The 19,918-nt window shown below is 30.1% G+C and overlaps 3 protein-coding genes across 11 annotated transcripts; 1 reads left to right on the top strand and 2 right to left on the bottom strand.

Moving 5' to 3' along the window:
- The first annotated feature begins 49 nt into the window (after nt 1-49).
- Pbgs (Porphobilinogen synthase) lies at nt 50-11,327 on the top strand. Of its 4 annotated transcripts, none has more exons than XM_075734682.1 (3): nt 50-201; nt 9,661-10,152; nt 10,243-11,327. In XM_075734682.1, the coding sequence occupies exons 2-3, from the start codon at nt 9,681-9,683 to the stop codon at nt 10,863-10,865; spliced, it is 1,095 nt and encodes a 364-aa protein (XP_075590797.1). In that variant the 5' UTR covers nt 50-201; nt 9,661-9,680; the 3' UTR covers nt 10,866-11,327. The 4 variants fall into 4 exon arrangements, with proteins under 4 accessions (XP_075590797.1, XP_075590796.1, XP_075590798.1 ...); XM_075734681.1 differs by lacking the exon at nt 50-201 and adding an exon at nt 9,177-9,417; XM_075734683.1 differs by lacking the exon at nt 50-201 and adding an exon at nt 9,177-9,365.
- On the bottom strand, nt 317-2,785 carry LOC124491064 (palmitoyltransferase ZDHHC11). Of its 2 annotated transcripts, XM_075734680.1 has the most exons (4): nt 1,589-2,785; nt 1,318-1,464; nt 1,073-1,243; nt 861-1,005 (listed from the first exon to the last, which is right to left on the bottom strand). In XM_075734680.1, exons 1-4 carry the CDS (start codon nt 2,274-2,276, stop codon nt 992-994), a joined length of 1,020 nt encoding a protein of 339 aa, XP_075590795.1. In that variant the 5' UTR covers nt 2,277-2,785; the 3' UTR covers nt 861-991. The 2 variants fall into 2 exon arrangements, with proteins under 2 accessions (XP_075590794.1, XP_075590795.1); XM_075734679.1 differs by having other exon boundaries at nt 317-1,243.
- A 140-nt stretch (nt 11,328-11,467) lies between the features above and the next one.
- Nucleotides 11,468-19,526, bottom strand: LOC124490666 (uncharacterized). 5 transcript variants are annotated; one of them, XM_075734678.1, is made up of 8 exons: nt 17,612-19,526; nt 16,170-16,668; nt 15,487-16,076; nt 15,149-15,364; nt 14,805-15,059; nt 14,411-14,740; nt 12,858-14,347; nt 11,468-12,597 (listed from the first exon to the last, which is right to left on the bottom strand). In XM_075734678.1, exons 2-8 carry the CDS (start codon nt 16,544-16,546, stop codon nt 12,124-12,126), a joined length of 3,732 nt encoding a protein of 1,243 aa, XP_075590793.1. In that variant the 5' UTR covers nt 16,547-16,668; nt 17,612-19,526; the 3' UTR covers nt 11,468-12,123. The 5 variants fall into 5 exon arrangements, with proteins under 5 accessions (XP_075590793.1, XP_075590790.1, XP_075590791.1 ...); XM_075734675.1 differs by having other exon boundaries at nt 12,858-14,740; nt 17,612-18,073; nt 18,233-19,525; XM_075734676.1 differs by having other exon boundaries at nt 12,858-14,740; nt 18,799-19,525.
- Between the last annotated feature and the right edge of the window lie 392 nt (nt 19,527-19,918).

A 19,918-nucleotide genomic window follows, 5' to 3' on the forward strand; every position in this document is an offset into this window, starting at 1 on the left:
AAAAATAATAATAAAAAAAGAGAAAAAGAGAAAAAATCCCTTGGTGTTTTGGGGCTATATCCACATGTGTGGATACACCTAAACATGAATCAGATTCTTGATTCATCGAATGTTTTTCCAACCATTTGTGTGGCAATAATTCCTGAATTTGGTACGAAACGTTTCAACGAATTTTCCTTTTCCGTTTTTTTTTGTCTGTTGGTAAGTTTTGACAATTTTGTTTTTTTTTCGTCTGCATCATACCTCATCATTTCATAATAATTAATGAGGTATAAATATATCGTTGTAATTAAGAGACAACAGAAAGAAAGAAAAAGAATTTTACCTTTATTAAAACATTCAATCAATAACGAACAACAATGTGAGTGTGTGTGTGTGTGTGTGTGTGTGTGTGTGTATAATAATAACAATAAATATCATCAATGTATAATAGATCAAACAATGTGAAATAGAACAAAACAAGTAGCCATAATTCGAATGTAGAATAATGGCAATTTTTACAATATATTGAAATGAGTTTTTTTTTGTTTGTTTGTTTGTGTGTTAGTTACCAACAACAACAACAATAAAAAATCGACCACTTCTGGTAGGGTCACAGTGTGTTTATCAATCGATATAAATAATTAATTTACAATAAATTTCAGGCCAAACACGTACACACAGGTTTTTTTTTGTGTTTATAGTTTCAATGATGATGATGATTCTTTAAATTCTTTTTTTTTATAAAAGGGTCAAATGTTATTTTTTTTGTTTTGTGCATAAATAAAACAATTTCAAACTTTCATTTGATTCTCATTATTATAACCATTTGATTTCGTTGTTGTTGTTGTTGTTGTTGCTGCTGTTGATGGTTGCGATTCTGCAATCTGATTTTCCATAATAATAGTTGACCTAATTTTATCTTTTTTTACTACCTGTTTATTACTGTTATTGTTGTCCAATTTTTGTTCCAAATTGTTGTTGTTGTTGTTGTTGTTTGTTATATCAATTTTTATCTTATTATTTCTATGCGTATGTTGATTGAAAAATATACAGAATTTATTGAACATTGTAAACAATGATGATTTATTACCACGCTGTAATGGTTGTTCATCATGGCCAATATTGATTTTTGTTTGCTGCAATTGTCTATTCATTGATGTCGATTCATTCTTTCCCATTGTTGTTGATGGTGATTGTCTTGCCTGTTTTAGCAATGATCTTTGTCTCATCACAAATTCATATGTAGATTCACCAATTATATCTAAATATGTATTGATGATGAAGAATTTAAAAGAATTTGAATCAAAATGAAAAGAATCGTTTTTTTTTACTTACTTAAAAATATATGAAAAATACAAAGATGAAGTAATAATAATGTTGAAATAGTTGATACAACCAATGTTATATACAGAATGATTGACCATATAATTTTAATGGTTCCTTCGTTATCAAATTCATAATGGACAATCACTAATTTTGATGCTATTAATTAATTAATTAATTAAAGAATGAAAAAGAGAGATATAGAAATTAAGAATTTTTTTTTTGCTTCACACTTCAAAATTTCAATTTTAAATTTTCAAAATTTTTTGTTCAAAATTATTACTTTGCATAAAATCCTTTACATGTAATGAAATGATCAATAAAATGGCTGTAACCAATATGGTCAATGCTTGTATTAATGCCGTAATCATTGACAATACAAACCAATGATAATTTTTACCACCAACACAATTATTTAACCATTTACAATGATGATCAAAATTTGAAACACATTTATTACAAATACTACAATGTTTTGATTTCATATCCACATTTGATTCACATATATAACAGAATTGATTTTCAATCACATGTTCATGTTTATTACGATCAAATTTTTTCGGTTTCAATTGTTTTTGTTCACTATATTTGGCCAATACATTATTATCAATTGGATTGATTGTTGATGCAATAATATGTGTGAAAAAATGCATTAAATAAATGAATAGATTATATATTAGAAAAGGCAATACATTATTATGATTATTATGATGATCAATGGAAGACGACATGTTCGGTATGAATAGAAGAAAATTAATGAAACCAAAAACAATATAAATGGTCCAGCCAATTAATTGAAAATAATGAAATGGCCGATTCCAACCATTATAACGGACAAATTCTTGTTGTTGTTGTTGTTGTTGCTGTTGTTGTTGATTATTGGTTGTTTTTGTTGTTGTTGTTGTTGTTGTATCTAATAAAATTGATGATTGATGATTTTGATTTTCTTTTGGATGAATTTGAATCGTCATTCTGTTTCTTATTTTTTTTTCTTTTTTTTAATATTTCATCCGATTATTGAAAATTCCATTTTTTTCCCATTATTATTTGTTCAATTTATAAAGCAGAAATAGAAATTCAGTACTAAGAACCATAGAAACCAAATTTCTTTTGACGTTTGTCGATGATGATGATGATGATGATGATGGTAAAAGACGTTGGTCGTCGTCGTCGTTGATGGTCGTATGACGGCCAACTAACAAATGATGATGAATATTACCGTTCCATTTGTATGGCATTGACTCACTTTTTTTTCTGTTTTCTACTTTTTCAACATATGCGACAATGGAATTGCACAAAGAATTGTCGCGCGTGTATCTTTTTTTTGTTCGTTGTTGCTTGTGTTTCAGTTTCAAATAACAGCAACGCAACAATACATTTGCTTCTCTTTGTGTATATGTGTGCGTTTTTTGTTTTTGGTATGATATATGGGCAGTGTTTGTGTGTGTGTGTGTGTGTGTGTGTATGTTTCTGCCAGTGAATCCAGTAACATTTTTCTTCTTCTTTTATTATTATTATTCCACGAATTCCATGGTACATGTTCCACACACCATTATTATTATTGTTGTTGTTATATACACAATGATGATGATATACAATTACGTAATTCTTATTCTTTATTTCTAATATATTTTGTTCATTTATGTTATTGTTCAAATATATATTTCTATCCAATCATATATGATAATAATAATAATAATGATATTTCATTTCTATTTTTTTCCAGAATAATTTTATTCCATGCGCTTTACACATACATATATAAATTCGGCCCTATTTTATTCATCATTATTTAACAAACTTGACCAATTGTGTGAAATTTGGCTAACCTAACCAATCTTTTTTTTTGTTGTCAATTCATTCATTAGGTTTCATTTTTTTTCCCCATTATTTATGATTCTATTTTCAAGTGGGCTTTTCATAATTTTTTTTTTCATATCTCTCCTGTTCTTGTGTTTTACACACACACACACACACACACGGTGGTAATGGTAGAAAACAGTATATATCGTGTGTGCATGTGTGTCAGTGTATCCAGAATATTCTATGCCGTCATTTTTTTTTTTTTTTTTTTTTTTAGTTTGACGGTCAAATTATCTGAAAATTCATTAATCCTGTTTCGAGTGCGAGTAGTATTGTTTTTTTTTCGTTATTAACAATAAAGAATAATCAATAATAAGCTCGTTGATTGAATATTCTTTGGGTATTGATGTTATGCAACAAAAAAAAAAGAAGAAGAAAGAAAGAAAAATTTCTAGTTTCTAAGGCATTGTTTTTCAAGTTAATCAAGATATCACCATCAACAATGTTTTGGTCGTAATAGATTTTTTTTTTCATTTTACCCAACATAATGTATAGGCACATCTTTAATCATAGGGCCATATAATGATTATATAACACACACACACACACACACACAGACACAGATTGTTATAACCAAAATCAAGAAGCCCCATTTAAGGCTATTCAGCTACCACGCTAACTGTTTTTTTTTGGGTTATAATTTGATTATGATTTTCTTTCATGCATATTTGTTACTTTTTTTTCGCCTAATACACTTCTATTGTTATCTCCTTTTTTTTATTGTAGCAGCAGCAGCAACAGCAACAGCAGCAGTATGTGCCAATTTATAGAAAAAAAAAATAATGACAAGACAAAAAAAAATTGAAAAAAGAAAGATGGTGATAAAGACAATGAAAAAAAAATGAAAACTTTATCATTATTTTATCTTGAATATGAGAGAATATTTCTGCATAGAATACTGTTTTCTATTAATGATGATGATGATAATGATGATGATAATGATTGGATGTTTTGAATGCTTCATCATCCAAAAGCCAGATTTTTTTTCTTTCCAGAATATTCTATATACATATATTCTGCTTGTTTGTGCATATTTAATTCTGATTGATTAATTGAAAAGTTATCCATATAACTAGTTTTCATGTATGTAAATGAGCGAAAAGTTTTTAATTTTAATTTAATTTTTTTTCTATTTTTGATAGTTGGCTATATTTGTTGGATAAATGATGATAATAATTTTCATTTTTCCAATGAATCCATTTATACCTGAATGAATGAATGAATGAATGATGTGAATTTTAAGTTTTTATTTTCAATTTCATTTCAAAAGAAATAAAATTTGATGCTTTTGATGGTGTGTGTGCGTGTGTGTGTGTGTGTATGTGTATCATTGACTAATATCAAATTATCTACATTTTAGTCAAGCCCCAGATGTGTCCTATTTATAATCATCTTCAACATCATCAGGAAACTTTTTGTAATTTGAAACTGTTGACGTTTAGTCACCGATATTGTAAATCAGTGAACGTTCATCATATGTAAATCGACATGCGCCTGTCTGTGGCTACAAATATATAAAGAACTAGCTCGATTAACCATGCGGTTTATATACAGCTTGTAATTTTGGTGTGATCTTCTCTTCTCTCTTTCTTCATCTAAAATATTGTTTGTGCTTTGTAATTCATATCAATTATCATTATCATTTTTCTTCTACAATAAATTATCTTTATTATTATTTCTATATCGATTGTGATTGTGCATCTGTTCATCAAATAAACAACAGGTTATGGGTCCTTCATGCCATTCAGTTGCACCGAAAATCACTGTGCTCAACGATTCATCGTTTCAACGCTGGAATGTCGAAATTGAATCAGCTCTTCGGAGTCTCGATCTTTGGAAATACGTTGAAGAAAAGTATGATGACAAAAGCCAAGATAAAGAAATGTATGCGGCCAAGAATTTACTGTACAGTTCCTTGGATGATGATAATCATGACAGAATTATCGGTTGCAAAACAGCAAAAGAAATCTATAAAGCATTGAAAGAGTATCATCAAGGATCGTCATCAGCTGAACTCGACAATTTGATGCTGAAGTTTTATTCGATTACGTGGTCTGATTGTGCCAAAGATACTTTTCGGAAAATACGGTCGGTTGCTTCAGAATTGCTTACCAAGGGCAAGGAATTGACGGATGGTGAAAAATGTTCAAAAGTATTGTCCATTCTTCCGCCAAAGTTTGAATCAATAAAGAATAGTATCGAAGCTATACGCTTGAGTTCTGGCACACGTATGACATTCAATCAGCTGGAACAATTTGTAACCGGGTCGATGACGGCTGAGGCTGGTGAAAAGAAAGAGATTGAGATCAAAAGAGAGTCCGAGACCAAAAACATGTTGGCCATGGCTAGACGGAAGAAAAATTTCCGGTGCTACGAATGTCACAAAGAAGGTCATATTCGAAAGAATTGTCCGTTGTTAAAAGATTCGAATGAGTCGAATGATTCAAAGCCGAAGGTGACATTGATGGCCTTGTCAAAAGCTGGTATAGCGGATAGACCGAAAGTGATGCCGAAACCATCGTACGACGACGACTACCAATCCTGTGAAATATTTGCCGATGGTGGTGCTAGTGTGCATACGTTTAATGATCGGAAATATTTTACTGATATCGAACCATATAATGGGGGTGAAATCGCATCTCCTGGTGGCATCAGCCAAGCGTCCGGTATTGGGTCAGTCGAAGTGGAACTTCATGATGGCGAAAATTGGACGACTGTTGAATTAACGAATTCGTTATTGATTGAAACATCGCCAATGAACATGATATCACTGGGTCAATTATCGAAACATCGAAATATACATTTTGGTGGCGACTTTAATTGTACGGTTATTTATCGAGATGGAAAACCATTGATTTATGCTGATCGTTCACAGAAATATACAAATGTGTACGAGGTCCGTGCCCGAATACCGAAGAAACGAGTAACCATGATGGCTATTGGTGAAAGTTTGGCCGTGCGGCACGAAAGACATAATCATGTTGATGCCGGAACAATTGTATCGATGGCAAACAAATCATCGTGTTGTAATGCTGGTGAATATATCCATATGGATATCGGCGGATCTGTCGGTGAAATGTTGATCAAAAATGATAACAAGTTTGATGGTCGCTCGAAGCCCGTGGTGTTGGTTGGCTATGATGGTGAATCCATATACCGATGCTACGATCGTAAGGCTGGACAAATAGAGCTGTCATCGACGGTAAAATGGCAAGAGACACCGAGCTCGAAAACCGTAAGCCCTATCTTAATGATAGAACCGACTAATCCTTCTGTTCCAGGGACATCGGAGAAATCTGATAAACCTGATGATAATCCAATTACCGACATTGATGATGATGCTGACGACATTAACCAAACAGGGGAGATAAATGATAAGCCTCGTGGCCGACCTATTGGTTCGAAAAATAAACAACATGTATTGGATCCTGACAAATTAGGAGTTTGAATAATTTGTTTCTCTCACTAATAAAAAGAATAGCACTCTAACAATTTGGCATAGAAATTCTTAGGGTTACCATACGTCTGGATTTAGTCCGGAAATATCCGGAATTTCTGTAATAATCTTGTATTGATTGTCTTGTCTTGTATTGATGGTGACCCTATGGTTGAGAAACACTGATAAATAGATTAACCAGATTTTTGTTTGGAAAAATATGCTAGTCCTACATAGAAAACAAGAGATACTACGATGTAATACATAGGTTTCAATAATAACAGAAGTTGATATTTTAGTACTTTGAATGCCCATGATCCTATATATAGGATCACCGGAAAATCATCATTGCGGTAATTAGATCTAATTTTAATTTGATAACTCCTAATTAAAAATGTTATTTGAAGATCATTTTACATTTTTCTAATATAAATTGTTATCATTTTCGGATTATAAAATGGTCTTACAACACTTTGAATTCTAGTCATTCAGAAAATCCGACTTTTTGACAATCAAGATCAAATTAACTGTACTTAGATAAAGATAATACAGATGAGTTATATATCATTTTGAAGCTAAATAAACGTGAAATAAAACGCTTTTAATTTTATAAAAATTGAATGAATAGTTTTGAAATTATTCATCTTCAAGTAAATATCCTATATATAGGATGATGGGCATTAATGGGTTAACAAACTTGACCAATTGTGTGAAATTTGGCTAACCTAACCAATCTTTTTTTGTTGTCAATTCATTCATTAGGTTTCATTTTTTTTCCCCATTATTTATGATTCTATTTTCAAGTGGGCTTTTCATAATTTTTTTTCATATCTCTCCTGTTCTTGTGTTTTACACACACACACACACACACACACGGTGGTAATGGTAGAAAACAGTATATATCGTGTGTGCATGTGTGTCAGTGTATCCAGAATATTCTATACCGTCATTTTTTTTTTTTTTTTTTTTTAGTTTGACGGTCAAATTATCTGAAAATTCATTAATCCTGTTTTGAGTACGATATATATTGTTTTTTTGTTTCGTTATTAACAATAAACAATAATCAATAATAAGCTCGTTGATTGAATATTCTTTGGGTATTGATGTTATGCAACAAAAAAAAAGAAGGAGAAAGAAAGAAAAATTTCTAGTTTCTAAGGCATTGTTTTTCAAGTTAATCAAGATATCACCATCAACAATGTTTTGGTCGTAATAGATTTTTTTTTTCATTTTACCCAACATAATGTATAGGCACATCTTTAATCATAGGGCCATATAATGATTATATAACACACACACACACACACACAGACACAGATTGTTATAACCAAAATCAAGAAGCCCCATTCAAGGCTATTCAGCTACGACGCTAACTGTTTTTTGGGTTATAATTTGATTATGATTTTCTTTCATGCATATTTGTTACTTTTTTTTTCGCCTAATACACTTCTATTGTTATCTCCTTTTTTTTATTGTAGCAGCAGCAGCAACAGCAACAGCAGCAGTATGTGCCAATTTATAGAAAAAAAAATAATGACAAGACAAAAAAAAATTGAAAAAAGAAAGATGGTGATAAAGACAATGAAAAAAAATGAAAACTTTATCATTATTTTATCTTGAATATGAGAGAATATTTCTGCATAGAATACTGTTTTCTATTAATGATGATGATGATAATGATGATGATAATGATTGGATGTTTTGAATGCTTCATCATCCAAAAGCCAGATTTTTTTTCTTTCCAGAATATTCTATATACATATATTCTGCTTGTTTGTGCATATTTAATTCTGATTGATTAATTGAAAAGTTATCCATATAACTAGTTTTCATGTATGTAAATGAGCGAAAAGTTTTTAATTTTAATTTAATTTTTTTTCTATTTTTGATAGTTGGCTATATTTGTTGGATAAATGATGATAATAATTTTCATTTTTCCAATGAATCCATTTATACCTGAATGAATGAATGAATGAATGATGTGAATTTTAAGTTTTTATTTTCAATTTCATTTCAAAAGAAATAAAATTTGATGCTTTTGATGGTGTGTGTGCGTGTGTGTGTGTGTGTATGTGTATCATTGACTAATATCAAATTATCTACATTTTAGTCAAGCCCCAGATGTGTCCTATTTATAATCATCTTCAACATCATCAGGAAACTTTTTGTAATTTGAAACTTAAAATAATTGTGATGCACAAGCTGTTGTATTGTCGTCATGAATTAAACAACTGAATTGAATGATGATGATGATGTGTTTTATTAATAATTACCCGGAAATTTTTTTTATCTAATTGAATTCAATTAGATGAAAAAAAAATTTGATCGGATTATTCGAAAAAAAAATTTATTCCAAAAAACACACATTTCTTCGTCATATATGGTGGAAATAAAAAAGTTTTTTTTTCATTTTTTTTTTCTCTCTCTCTCTTTTCTTTCAATGAAAAAAAAACCGTCTGCTAATGTTTGAACTTGAATCAATTGATTGATGATGATGATGATGATGATTGAATTGATCATCGATATGATGATGATAATAATATTTGTCTTTACTACACACACACACACACTCATGTACACAAGGTTAAAAAACAAGTAGAAATACTAGCACCCAAAACGAATTCAAAAAATATTTTGGCCTCGAGCCCGTTGATTTTCTTGTTTTTTTTTATATATTTATTTATTTCTTTTATTGCTCATTTTTTTTCATTTATCTGAATCCGCTTTGAATTTTTTTTGTTTGTTCACACATTACCATTTAGTTGATACATTTTTTTGATTTATATTCTTTCATTCGTTTCTTTCCACTTTATGTCTGTCTGTTTGTTTTTTGCTTTTTTTTTGTGTTTGTTCCAATTCCATTTCAGCGTTTCTTTTCACTATATATAGTGTGTGTGTGTGTGTGATTGTTTTTCATGTTCCGTATCCAATTTCTTGTTTCATTTTCACATTTCCGTTTTACAATTTTCTTTTCTTTTTTTTCGTCTTTATTTTTATTTTTTTTTTATATATATTCCATTTTCATCTACTTGTTTTATTTGTTTGTTTGTTTGCAGATTAACAAATAATAAATAAAATGTCCCAAATGTCTTCGACAATGAATGAAAACAACAACAACAACAACAAAGAAAGCCATTATAATACAAGCTTAAAAGATTATTTACATTCATCACAATCGCATCCAATTACACGTCATTGGCAATCACAATCGGTACAAAATTTTTCACCAAAAGATTTTATATTACCATTGTTTGTACTTGATGATGATTATGCTAACGAATCAATTGAATCATTCCCTGATGTATATCGTATGGGACAAAATATTCTGATCGAATATCTAACACCATTAGTGTCTGATTTGGGTCTATCATCAATACTTTTGTTTCCTTGTTTGGAACAACAATATGGCCAACAAGAGGAAAAGAATTTGGATGATGCTTTCAATGTTGAAAAGAATCCATTGTTAAAAGTTATTCCGGTTATCAAGAAAAAATTTCCACAATTGTTAATCATAACAGATGTATGTCTTTGTGCTTTCACCGATCATGGTATGTCTTTGTCTTTTTTTTTGTGTTGATCATTTATCTTCTTTTTTTTCCATCATTTAATTCAATTTAAATTTAATTCATTTATTATAGGACATTGTTGTATTTTTGATCAACATAATGGCCACATTGATAATCCAAAATCAATTGAAGCATTAGCAAAATTATCGGTCAAATATGCACAGGTTGGTGCCGATGTAATCGCTCCAAGCGATATGATGGATTCTCGTATTGCTCTTATTCGTGAACAATTAACTTTGGCCGGTTATTCACATGTATCCATACTATCGTATGGTGCGAAATTTTCTTCCTGTTTTTATGGCCCATTTCGAAATGCAGCCGGATCGGCACCAAAATTTGGTGATCGTAAAAAATATCAATTACCAGCCGGTTCACGTGGTATGGCTTTACGTTCGATTGATCGTGACATAAGGCAAGGTGCCGATATGATTATGGTTAAACCAGCAATGGCTTATCTTGATATTGTACGATCAATTGCCGATCATTATCCAAACTATCCAATTGCTGTATATCAGGTTTCAGGTGAATATTCAATGCTTAAACATGCGGCACAAATTGGTTTATTCGATTTACGACAAATTGTTATGGAAACAATAATCGGATTTAAACGAGCAGGTGCATCGATTATCATCACTTATTTTACTGCCGATATTCTTCATTGGATTCATAATAATAATGGTGGCCAAGAATTTTGATTATAATGAAAACAAAAACCTGAATCATATTACGCACGCTATTCTCATTTTTTCACCCCCCCCCCCATTAAGAAAAAATGGTGATGAAAAATTTTCATTTCTTACCCAGTGAACTAAAAATATCATCAACAAAAATGGAAAAATTATTATATATGGTGCCTATGCTGTTCCAAGAATCGAAAAAGAAAATTGATTATATATTTCATAGTGGAATATTTTTTCATGAGAATTGTTATTTATTACAATTTTTGCGTGATATAAAAAAGTTCAAAGAAAAGAAATTTTTTTTGTTTTCCATATAATTTTTCTCAAAAAAAAAAAAAACAACACAAGACAGTTTTTCGTGTTTACATGGCAAAATGATGATGTGTTTTTTTTTCACGTGATATCAACAAAAAACAAATGTGTGTGTGTGTAATGTATAATGATGATCTGAAAATAAATAAATATAAAACGAAAAATGAATGTAGATGTGTTTGCGAAACTGCGATCTGTTTGTGTTCTTTTGGATCCAGGATTTTTTTGTTTTTGGCAATTTTCTTTTTTTTTCAAACTTTCCACCTATAAAAAGTACCTGCATGGTGGGTGGTAAAAGATTTTGATTTTTATGTGAAAAACCGATTTACTGGTTTAGTTTTATTTTTATTTTTAAAATAATTTGTATGTATTCTGTATGTGGGCGCGTGTGTGTGTGTGTGTTTGTGGCCATAAGTAGAGAATAATTATTGATTATTAATAATTACAAATAAAAATGAAAAAAAAAATGTAAACAAGAGAAAAAAAAAGTTTTCACGAAAAACGAATGACAATGACGATGAGAATGGACATGATTTTTTTTTCTTTTTGTTTTGCTTCTTTATTCCACAATTCTGTTGTTGTTCAGAATTCATTGGATGTACATTTTTTTTATTTATTGCACAAAAAAGGGAAAAAATGATGGCCCCATTTTGTTCAAAATTTTGCCAATTGGATCCATTTGTTAATTTTGTTTTTATTATTTGAACAAAAAAAAGAAAAGAAAAATTCAGTTTCGATTTTTTTTCCTTGGTAAATCAAAAAAAAAAATTCTTATTGTTTATGTATGTGTGTGTGTCTCATTTATTTTTTTTTCTGAATTAGAAGTATAATTTTTTTTTGTATTTGTATATATATTGATGATCAAAATTTCCAATGATAATTGGAAAAAAAATGATGGTTAATCCATTGTGGCCTTAATTTATAATAATAAAGTTGACATTATTTTCTTTTCTTTTTTTGATCATACATCATCACTACTACCACAACTACTGACAGTATTATTTTGTTGATGTTTTTGTAATTGTTGTTGTTCATCATCATCATCAACAACATTATCATTATTATTCAATGATGATGATGAATTCAATAATAGGATATTATCTTCTGTTTCAGAACTACTAGTAGCTATAATTAATTCATTTTCATATTCTGATTCTGATTCATTATTACTACTATTTTGATTGTCATCTTGATTTGTCATAGCTGCATCTATTGTTGTTGTTGTGGTTAACATTGATGATGATGATGATGATGATTGCGGTTTCGGTAAACGGATGTTCATTCGATTCACATTTAAAGAGATATTTTTATCAAGCAAATTTGATGAAGTAGAAGAAACTCGAAGATCGATTCCCATTTCATAATCAGATGAATCTATCACAGATAATGTTTTCGTTGTAGTTGTGACATCATTATTTATCATATTATTTCCAATCTATCTCGCAAGTGAATCGTAAAAAGAATAATAAAAAAGTTAGAAATTAAAGAAAGAGAATGAAAATAATACAAACATAGTCTCTCTCTCTCTCATCATGAATATCATTAGCATAATATAACGACTACTATATGATGGATAAAAGTTACTTATCGATGCCTCATGAATGATTCGATCATATACTACTTTTTCCCATATACAATAAATATAACTTGAATTTTAATTTATACAAACAATACAAAAGAGAATAATAAACTTACGTTGTTTCCTTTTGGCCATAATTTCGTTTCCGATGATGATGGTTCGTCAAATGTAATATTTGTTTCAACTTTACGATCATTAAGAGTAGAATCGATAGGATTTTCATCAACTTTTAGTCGATCTTCATCATCATCATCATCATCATCATCGTCATTATCATTATTCGAATCCAATAATAATGATGATGATGATGATTCAGTTGTGGATTGCTTAGCAAATGGCAATAGACTACTTCCGGTAACTGATGAAAATAATGATTGAGTTGTGGGCAATGCCGACAATGCATATGATGGTATCGACGATCGATCGTTAGTTTTATTAGCAACTTCCGTCAGATTATTTTGAGTATTTTGATCAGATGCTGTGCTATTACTTTGAGATTTAGTATCAGTATTAGTTTCTAAATCTCCAGCCACCACAGTTGTAGTCGTAGTTGTTAATGATAATGGTGATGTTGTTGTGATGGTTTGATCGGTAGAGCTTGTAGAAATAATACTTGTATTACTGTCGCTATTCTTGGTATCCAGGCTATTGCGAAGATCATTTTCATTAATTCGATTACGCATACGAGGATCTCTTGAAATCATGCTGTTATTTGATGTTGATGATGATGATGATTGTGAAGAAAAAGATTTGCTTATTGCCGATTGTGATGGCAGTTTTTGTCCCGTCGTTGTAAATGATTCAGTTGGTGATTTTATAAAATTCGATTCTTGCGCCGTCAAAGAATGATCTGGATGTTCAACAGCGTTGCTACTTGATTTGAATCGAGGCGATGGCAATGGATTGTCAAAAAATCGTTTTAATCGAGGATCACATTTAAGAGATGTATCCGCTTGATAAGACTCATAATAATCAGAATAATCGATCGTATTTACTTCAACGCCAATCAATTTGTATTTGATGACTAGATTCGGGTTAGATTTGATCGATTTACTTTCGGGTTTCATTTGAGTTACAATAGATACTGTAGGATGTGTTGGCATCGATGATATTGGTATCACATTACCGCTAGTCATGCTAAAATTGGATGAACTATTCGTTACTAAAGATGTGGCTGTTGTTACGATGCTAGGCACTGAGCGATTTGAATTATTCAGACGAGGATCACGAATTCTTGGATCACGAGATCTTGGATCTTGCGAAGGCTGTGGTTGAACTGGTAATTTTGATAATGATGGATCCATGTTATTAATACCAAAAGGTTTCGAATCATCTAATAATGGTTGTGGCAAACCAAATGGATTATGATGAGGAGAATTAAAATTCGTTACATATGGAGGCGTTGTTTGATCGACAACTGAAATGGTTGGCTGAGCCATTGATAATTGAGGAGGCGGCTGTGGTGATCCACCAAAAGCAGGTGGAAGTGTGAAAGGTTGATTAGGCATAATACGAAGATCTTCATCTTTCATTGAAGCTTCAATCAATCGTTTCTCTTCTTCACTAAGCTCTTCTTTAAATTGCGATTGCTGTAATGGTGAAGCAGCTGGTACAATCGAAGGATTCGGAAATTCCGTTTGCGATTCAAGTGGTGTTGGCTGCTGTTTACGTATTTGTTCTTCTTGTTTCAATTTTTGTTCCAATTCTTCAATTTCTTTCAAATGTATCATTTCATCATAATCATCTGTATCGAGTAGATCATTATAATAGTTTTGAATGTGCGCCTCAATTACTTCATCATCTTCTTCGATTCTTGGTGTAGGTGGTTTCTCTGTTAAAGTTAGGCCATCATCAATACTGAATAGATTACGTTTTGAACCAGTGTATGCTTGTTCAGATTCTTTCAATTCCAGTTGCCATTTCCAAGTTTCTAGAGAATTTTTCATTTTCTCAGTAGGAGCTCCAAGTAAAACTTTTCGAGTTTTGTTTGATAATAATGCTAAATAAATTTTAAAAAAAAATTTAATACAATCTATTTCATTAGCCAAAAAAAAAGTTTCTACCTTCATAGTCATAATCATTTGAGTCTGGATCATCGTCATCTTTAATCCAATCATTTGGATTATTAATAGGCCTATAGGGCTTTACTTCATCTGGAAATGTTCCTGAATCTAAATAGCTTCGTAGTATCTCTCGACTTTCTGGAGTGAGTGGTTGATGACTGAATCGACAATTCTCTCCAGAATAACATTTAGTATTTGTATGGAAAAATTTACATGGAAATTCACCATGCATAAAAAGACAATCATCTCCTTTACCTAAAGAAATGAATCAAACATTTTTATTATTATTATTAAAAAATCAATATATATTTTAGCATGAAAATCTTTCATTACAAATGACATACCACAAAAACCTTGTAGGTAAAATTTGCACAATTCTTTACGTTTAGGAATAGCAACATCGTGAGAATAAAGACAATCGGATCCTTTGTGACATTTGCCTTCCATATAAAAACGGCATGGTGTTTTGTACACACCAGTTTTTGATGCAATACTTGTGGAATTTTGTTTTTCTTTCGATCGACGTTTAAGTCTAGCAAATCGTCGAGCCGTATCTGGATCTGATAATGATATAAAATTTAAAATTAGTTTAGGACATTGAAAAAAAATTCAATAAAAAAAGTTTCAATAAAAAAAATCCAAAAATCATGTGATTGACACGTGCATCCAAACTTTTACATACCATTGCCATGTAATTTTTTCATAATTTTCACTATTCGCGACATTAATTTTGATCTTTCTTGTTGTGGAACATTACCGTTTTTAAATGCTTCACTTTCTTCATTGATTTTACAGCCTAATATTTCCATGAAAACATCAAATTCAATCAACTCAAATCTGAATTCTATTTCATCAGACAGTTCGACAGTATCAAATGATGAGTCGTTCAAATATTGTGTTACATCGAATGGATCACGTTGATGGCTAATATTTGTAGTCGTTGATGATGATGATGGTGATGAAGATGACTGTATGATAACAGTTGATGATGATGTTGATGACGATGGTTCATTTAATGATTGTTGTAATGAATGATTAGGTGGCGATGTTGAAAATTTATGTTTCATTCCTATACCAGAACCCATCATTACAAGACTATTTGAACGTTTTCTTTTTCTATTACCTCGATCACCACCACCACCACCATTTCTTTTTTTTCTTTTTGGTCCTTTCGGTGGTAATGATTGTTGTTGTTGTTGTGATGGTGGTTGTAATGATGGGTGTGGTGGTGGTGGTGGTGGTGGTAAAGAAAAAAATCCAGGTTTTTCATCTCTAAAAAAAAATTGAATTTTGAAAAATTTTTTTGTTTTGTTTTTCGACATATTTAAATTTATTATTAAATTAAAAATGAATTTAAAATCTAACCTGCTATCCTGAAAGCCTGAAAATTGTTGCGATGATGGTATTGGTAGTGGCGGCGGACCAAATCTATTATTATTATTATTATGGATTCCACCTAATCCGATTCCATTCTTGTTGTTGTTGTTGTTGTTATTGTTATTCATTATCAAATCATTCTCTTTAAATCCTTCTCTGTTGTTGATATTTGTTGAATTCATAATATAATCATTATTAACATTATTATTATTATCATCATCATCATCATCATCATCGGCAATTTCACCATCTTCAAGAATTTCACCTTCTTCAGTTTCATCTGTTGACATCATCATCATTAATTTATTATGTTGGCTATTCGTAGTAGTAGTAGTAGTATTCGTTATGATTGCCGATTGATCCATATATGAAAAAAAAATAATAATCAAGGAAAATCAATTTTTTTTTTGATTTTGTCCAATTTATTTTTTTTCAAACTAAATTTATCCGTTGTAGATGTGATTCTTCTCTGTTGCGATATTATTTTCTGATTACAAAGAAAAAAAAAGAATCGAACGAATGAATTTAAAAAAAAATGTCAGTAATTAATAAGTCAGATGAATAAATTAGAAATGAAACACTAAATTCATGATGATTCAAATAATCTCTAAATTTGGAATTTTGATTGTTTTTTTTTCATTCGTGCAATCAAAAAAAAAAAAAAATTTTTTTTTTTTTTTTGTAATAGTCCAGCCAGATGCTATCAGATAGTGTGTGTGTGTGTCTTAGCAGTAGAAATCAATTTTTTTTTTGAATTTATTTTTTTCGACAGAAACATTTAATTTATAAAAATGTTTTTTTGGATTGTTTTCTTTCAAATCAGATTTGTTCACTATTTCGAATTTGTTTGAACCACTATTTCGAATTTATTCGATTCGAGTTTTTTCTATTTTGATGTTTTTTTTTTGTCTCTATGGTAACCACCACCATATACATATATTCAATTTCAATTTCCTTTCTCTTTGTTGTTGTTTTCATTCTCATCCCCCTATATATATATATTTTTTTTTACAAAATTGGTATCCAAAGCTTGAATACACATACACACACACACACACACACACTCGCAGATAGACCAATCTTGGTATAGTAAAAATATAGACCAACAGGAACAGAGCGTGTGTGTGTGTGTGAGTGAGAGAGAGAAAGAGTGTATGAGAGGGGGGAGTATGAAAGGAAATTATCGATATTTTTTTGGACACATTTTGTCTGAAAACATCCATTTCAAAAAAACAACAACAGCTAAATTATTATAGTTGATTAATTCGTTGTTGTACGTTAATAATAATGAAAAATTGATTGATAATTTAAATTAGCTGGCCGAAGGCTTGTAAAAAAAACACACACACACACACAAGAACTGAAAATCACTGGACAACAAAAAAAAATTGGTGATGATGAACAAATAGAAAAAAAAAAAATTCATTTACCCAGGTAATGCACACACACACACACATCGATAAATATTCCACAAATTCAAAAATCAGAGATAGCGAAAGTGACCACACAGAGAGAGACAAAAATTCATTCGAACGTTTTTTTTTGTCACACAGCATATATATGTCGCGATGATTGACGAAAATATTTTTTTTGTTCGTGATTGTTCCGGTTTTCCAGGAATATTCTTTTTTTTTGGTTTGTTTGTTTCGATTTGTTCACCACATGAATTTTTTTTTTGTTTTTATATTGTTTTTGTGGCTAAATTTTCATCATCATTTGTTTGTTTGTTTTTTTGCGATTCTTTTCATCAATTGTGTTTATATCGCTCCAAGAAAATTCATTCATTGATGATTCAATTCATTGTATTTTTTTCTGGATCATTTTTTTGTGTGTGTGTGTGTGTGTGTGCAATTTCATTCGATATGTATCAAAATAATTAAATGTTTTTTTTTCTAAACATGATAAAAAAAAAATGCTGATTAGCCAATTTCAATTTCAATCATCATCAATTGTAAAATGGAAAGAATCGAAACAACAACAACAACAACAAAAAAAAAAACAACAAGGACGATCAAAAGACATTCATGAAATGTGAAAAAAAAACAACAAACATTGAATGCCAGTGAAAATGTATCACTTTTTTTTCGGGTATTTCTTCGTCTTTTTTTTTCTTTAAATCATCATCATCATCATTTATAAACTAAAAAAAATTATTTCAACAAAAAAAAAAATCAGCAACTATGGTTTATCGTTCGATGTGTGTGTGTGTGTTTAGTGTAGTCGTCATCAACACATTGAGATACTATACATTTTTGATCGACGTCGTAGACAAAAAACAACAACAACAACAACGATATTATATTGAGCACAATACAATTTGTTGTACTATATAGTACGCATGTGCAAAATGAAAATTGATCATACTCCCGCCGATGCCTTTTATATTTTTTTTTTTATTTAACCTTTTGGATAAAATAAAAGACACATCTGCACCTCCCTCCCTCTCTCTGTTCGAGGAGGAGTAGTAGTAGTAGTAGTAGGAGGAGGAAGAAGAAGAGGGGGTGTGTATGAGTGGAAAATTTTAAAATCGTTCCAACAACAACAACAAAAAATGCATAAGTTCAGTGATCGAATAAATCAATTAATAATTAAAAAAAAAAATTAATTTTATAATTACCCAGATTTTTTGTTTTTCAAAAAAAAAAGATAAAGATGATTAGCACACACTATATAACACACACACACACACACACAAAAACACCTGAATTGATCCTTTTTTTCCGTTTTGTTTTGTTTCCACGTTTTATCTATCAATTTTTTTTTGGCTAATTGATTCCTCGTTCCAATAACAACGGCAAAAAAAATGAAGTTGTGATGAATATATAGAATATATATGGATGTGAATATATTTCTTATTTTTCTTTTTTTTTCTCGAATCCAATCAAAAAAAACGACGACGGATAATAAAAAAAATCACAATTTAAAAAAATCCAATTCGTTATCATAAAAGATGACGATTTTTAGATGATGATTTTCGATCGATCGATGAATGATCAATAAAATGATGATGAATTATAACAATGACGAGAATGTAACGAATTTTCCCAAAATTCTATTTTTTTTATATTCTAGATTTCTTTTGTTCTAAACAAACAAACAAACAAAAAAATTCCTCATGTTCAAAACACAAAAGAAATGCTCGAATATATCTGTGCTTTTTTTGCAAAATTTTGGGTTTTGTTTCGTTCGTTTGTCTATGTGTCAAGTTTGTTTTTTTACTGTTTTTTTTCAAAAAAAAAAGGCAAACAAACATTTAAAAATGTGTCAATTTAAATGATGTGATGATTTTTAAAAACGAATAATATATAAAAACATGACATTTGATTTCAGAAATTTCTTTATGTGTCCGAAATCAATATTTTCGAATACATATATATCAATGATGATGATAATAATAAAATAATAATGGCGACGACGAAGCGTATATATATATGCAACAAAAATACAGCAAAAAAAAAAAAAAAAAAAAAAAAAAAGAACAAATTGAGCAAAAGAGGAGGAGAAGGAGGAGGAGCAGATGAGCAACACAAATTGTCCGTGTCGTAAATGACGTATATCGTATGATTATCAATTTTTTTTTGTTTTTGTTTTGTATATATTTCATATATGTTCAAATTCAATACAATTTGATCATTTGTTGCGATGAAATCGATGAATGTGATAAGATAAAACAAAAAAAAAGATGGGTATTTGAAAAAAAAAACAAAAACAAAAACACTGATTGATGATTGATGACA

This window comes from Dermatophagoides farinae, chromosome 10 (assembly GCF_024713945.1).
Source record: "Dermatophagoides farinae isolate YC_2012a chromosome 10, ASM2471394v1, whole genome shotgun sequence".
NCBI classification, from domain to species: domain Eukaryota; kingdom Metazoa; phylum Arthropoda; class Arachnida; order Sarcoptiformes; family Pyroglyphidae; genus Dermatophagoides; species Dermatophagoides farinae.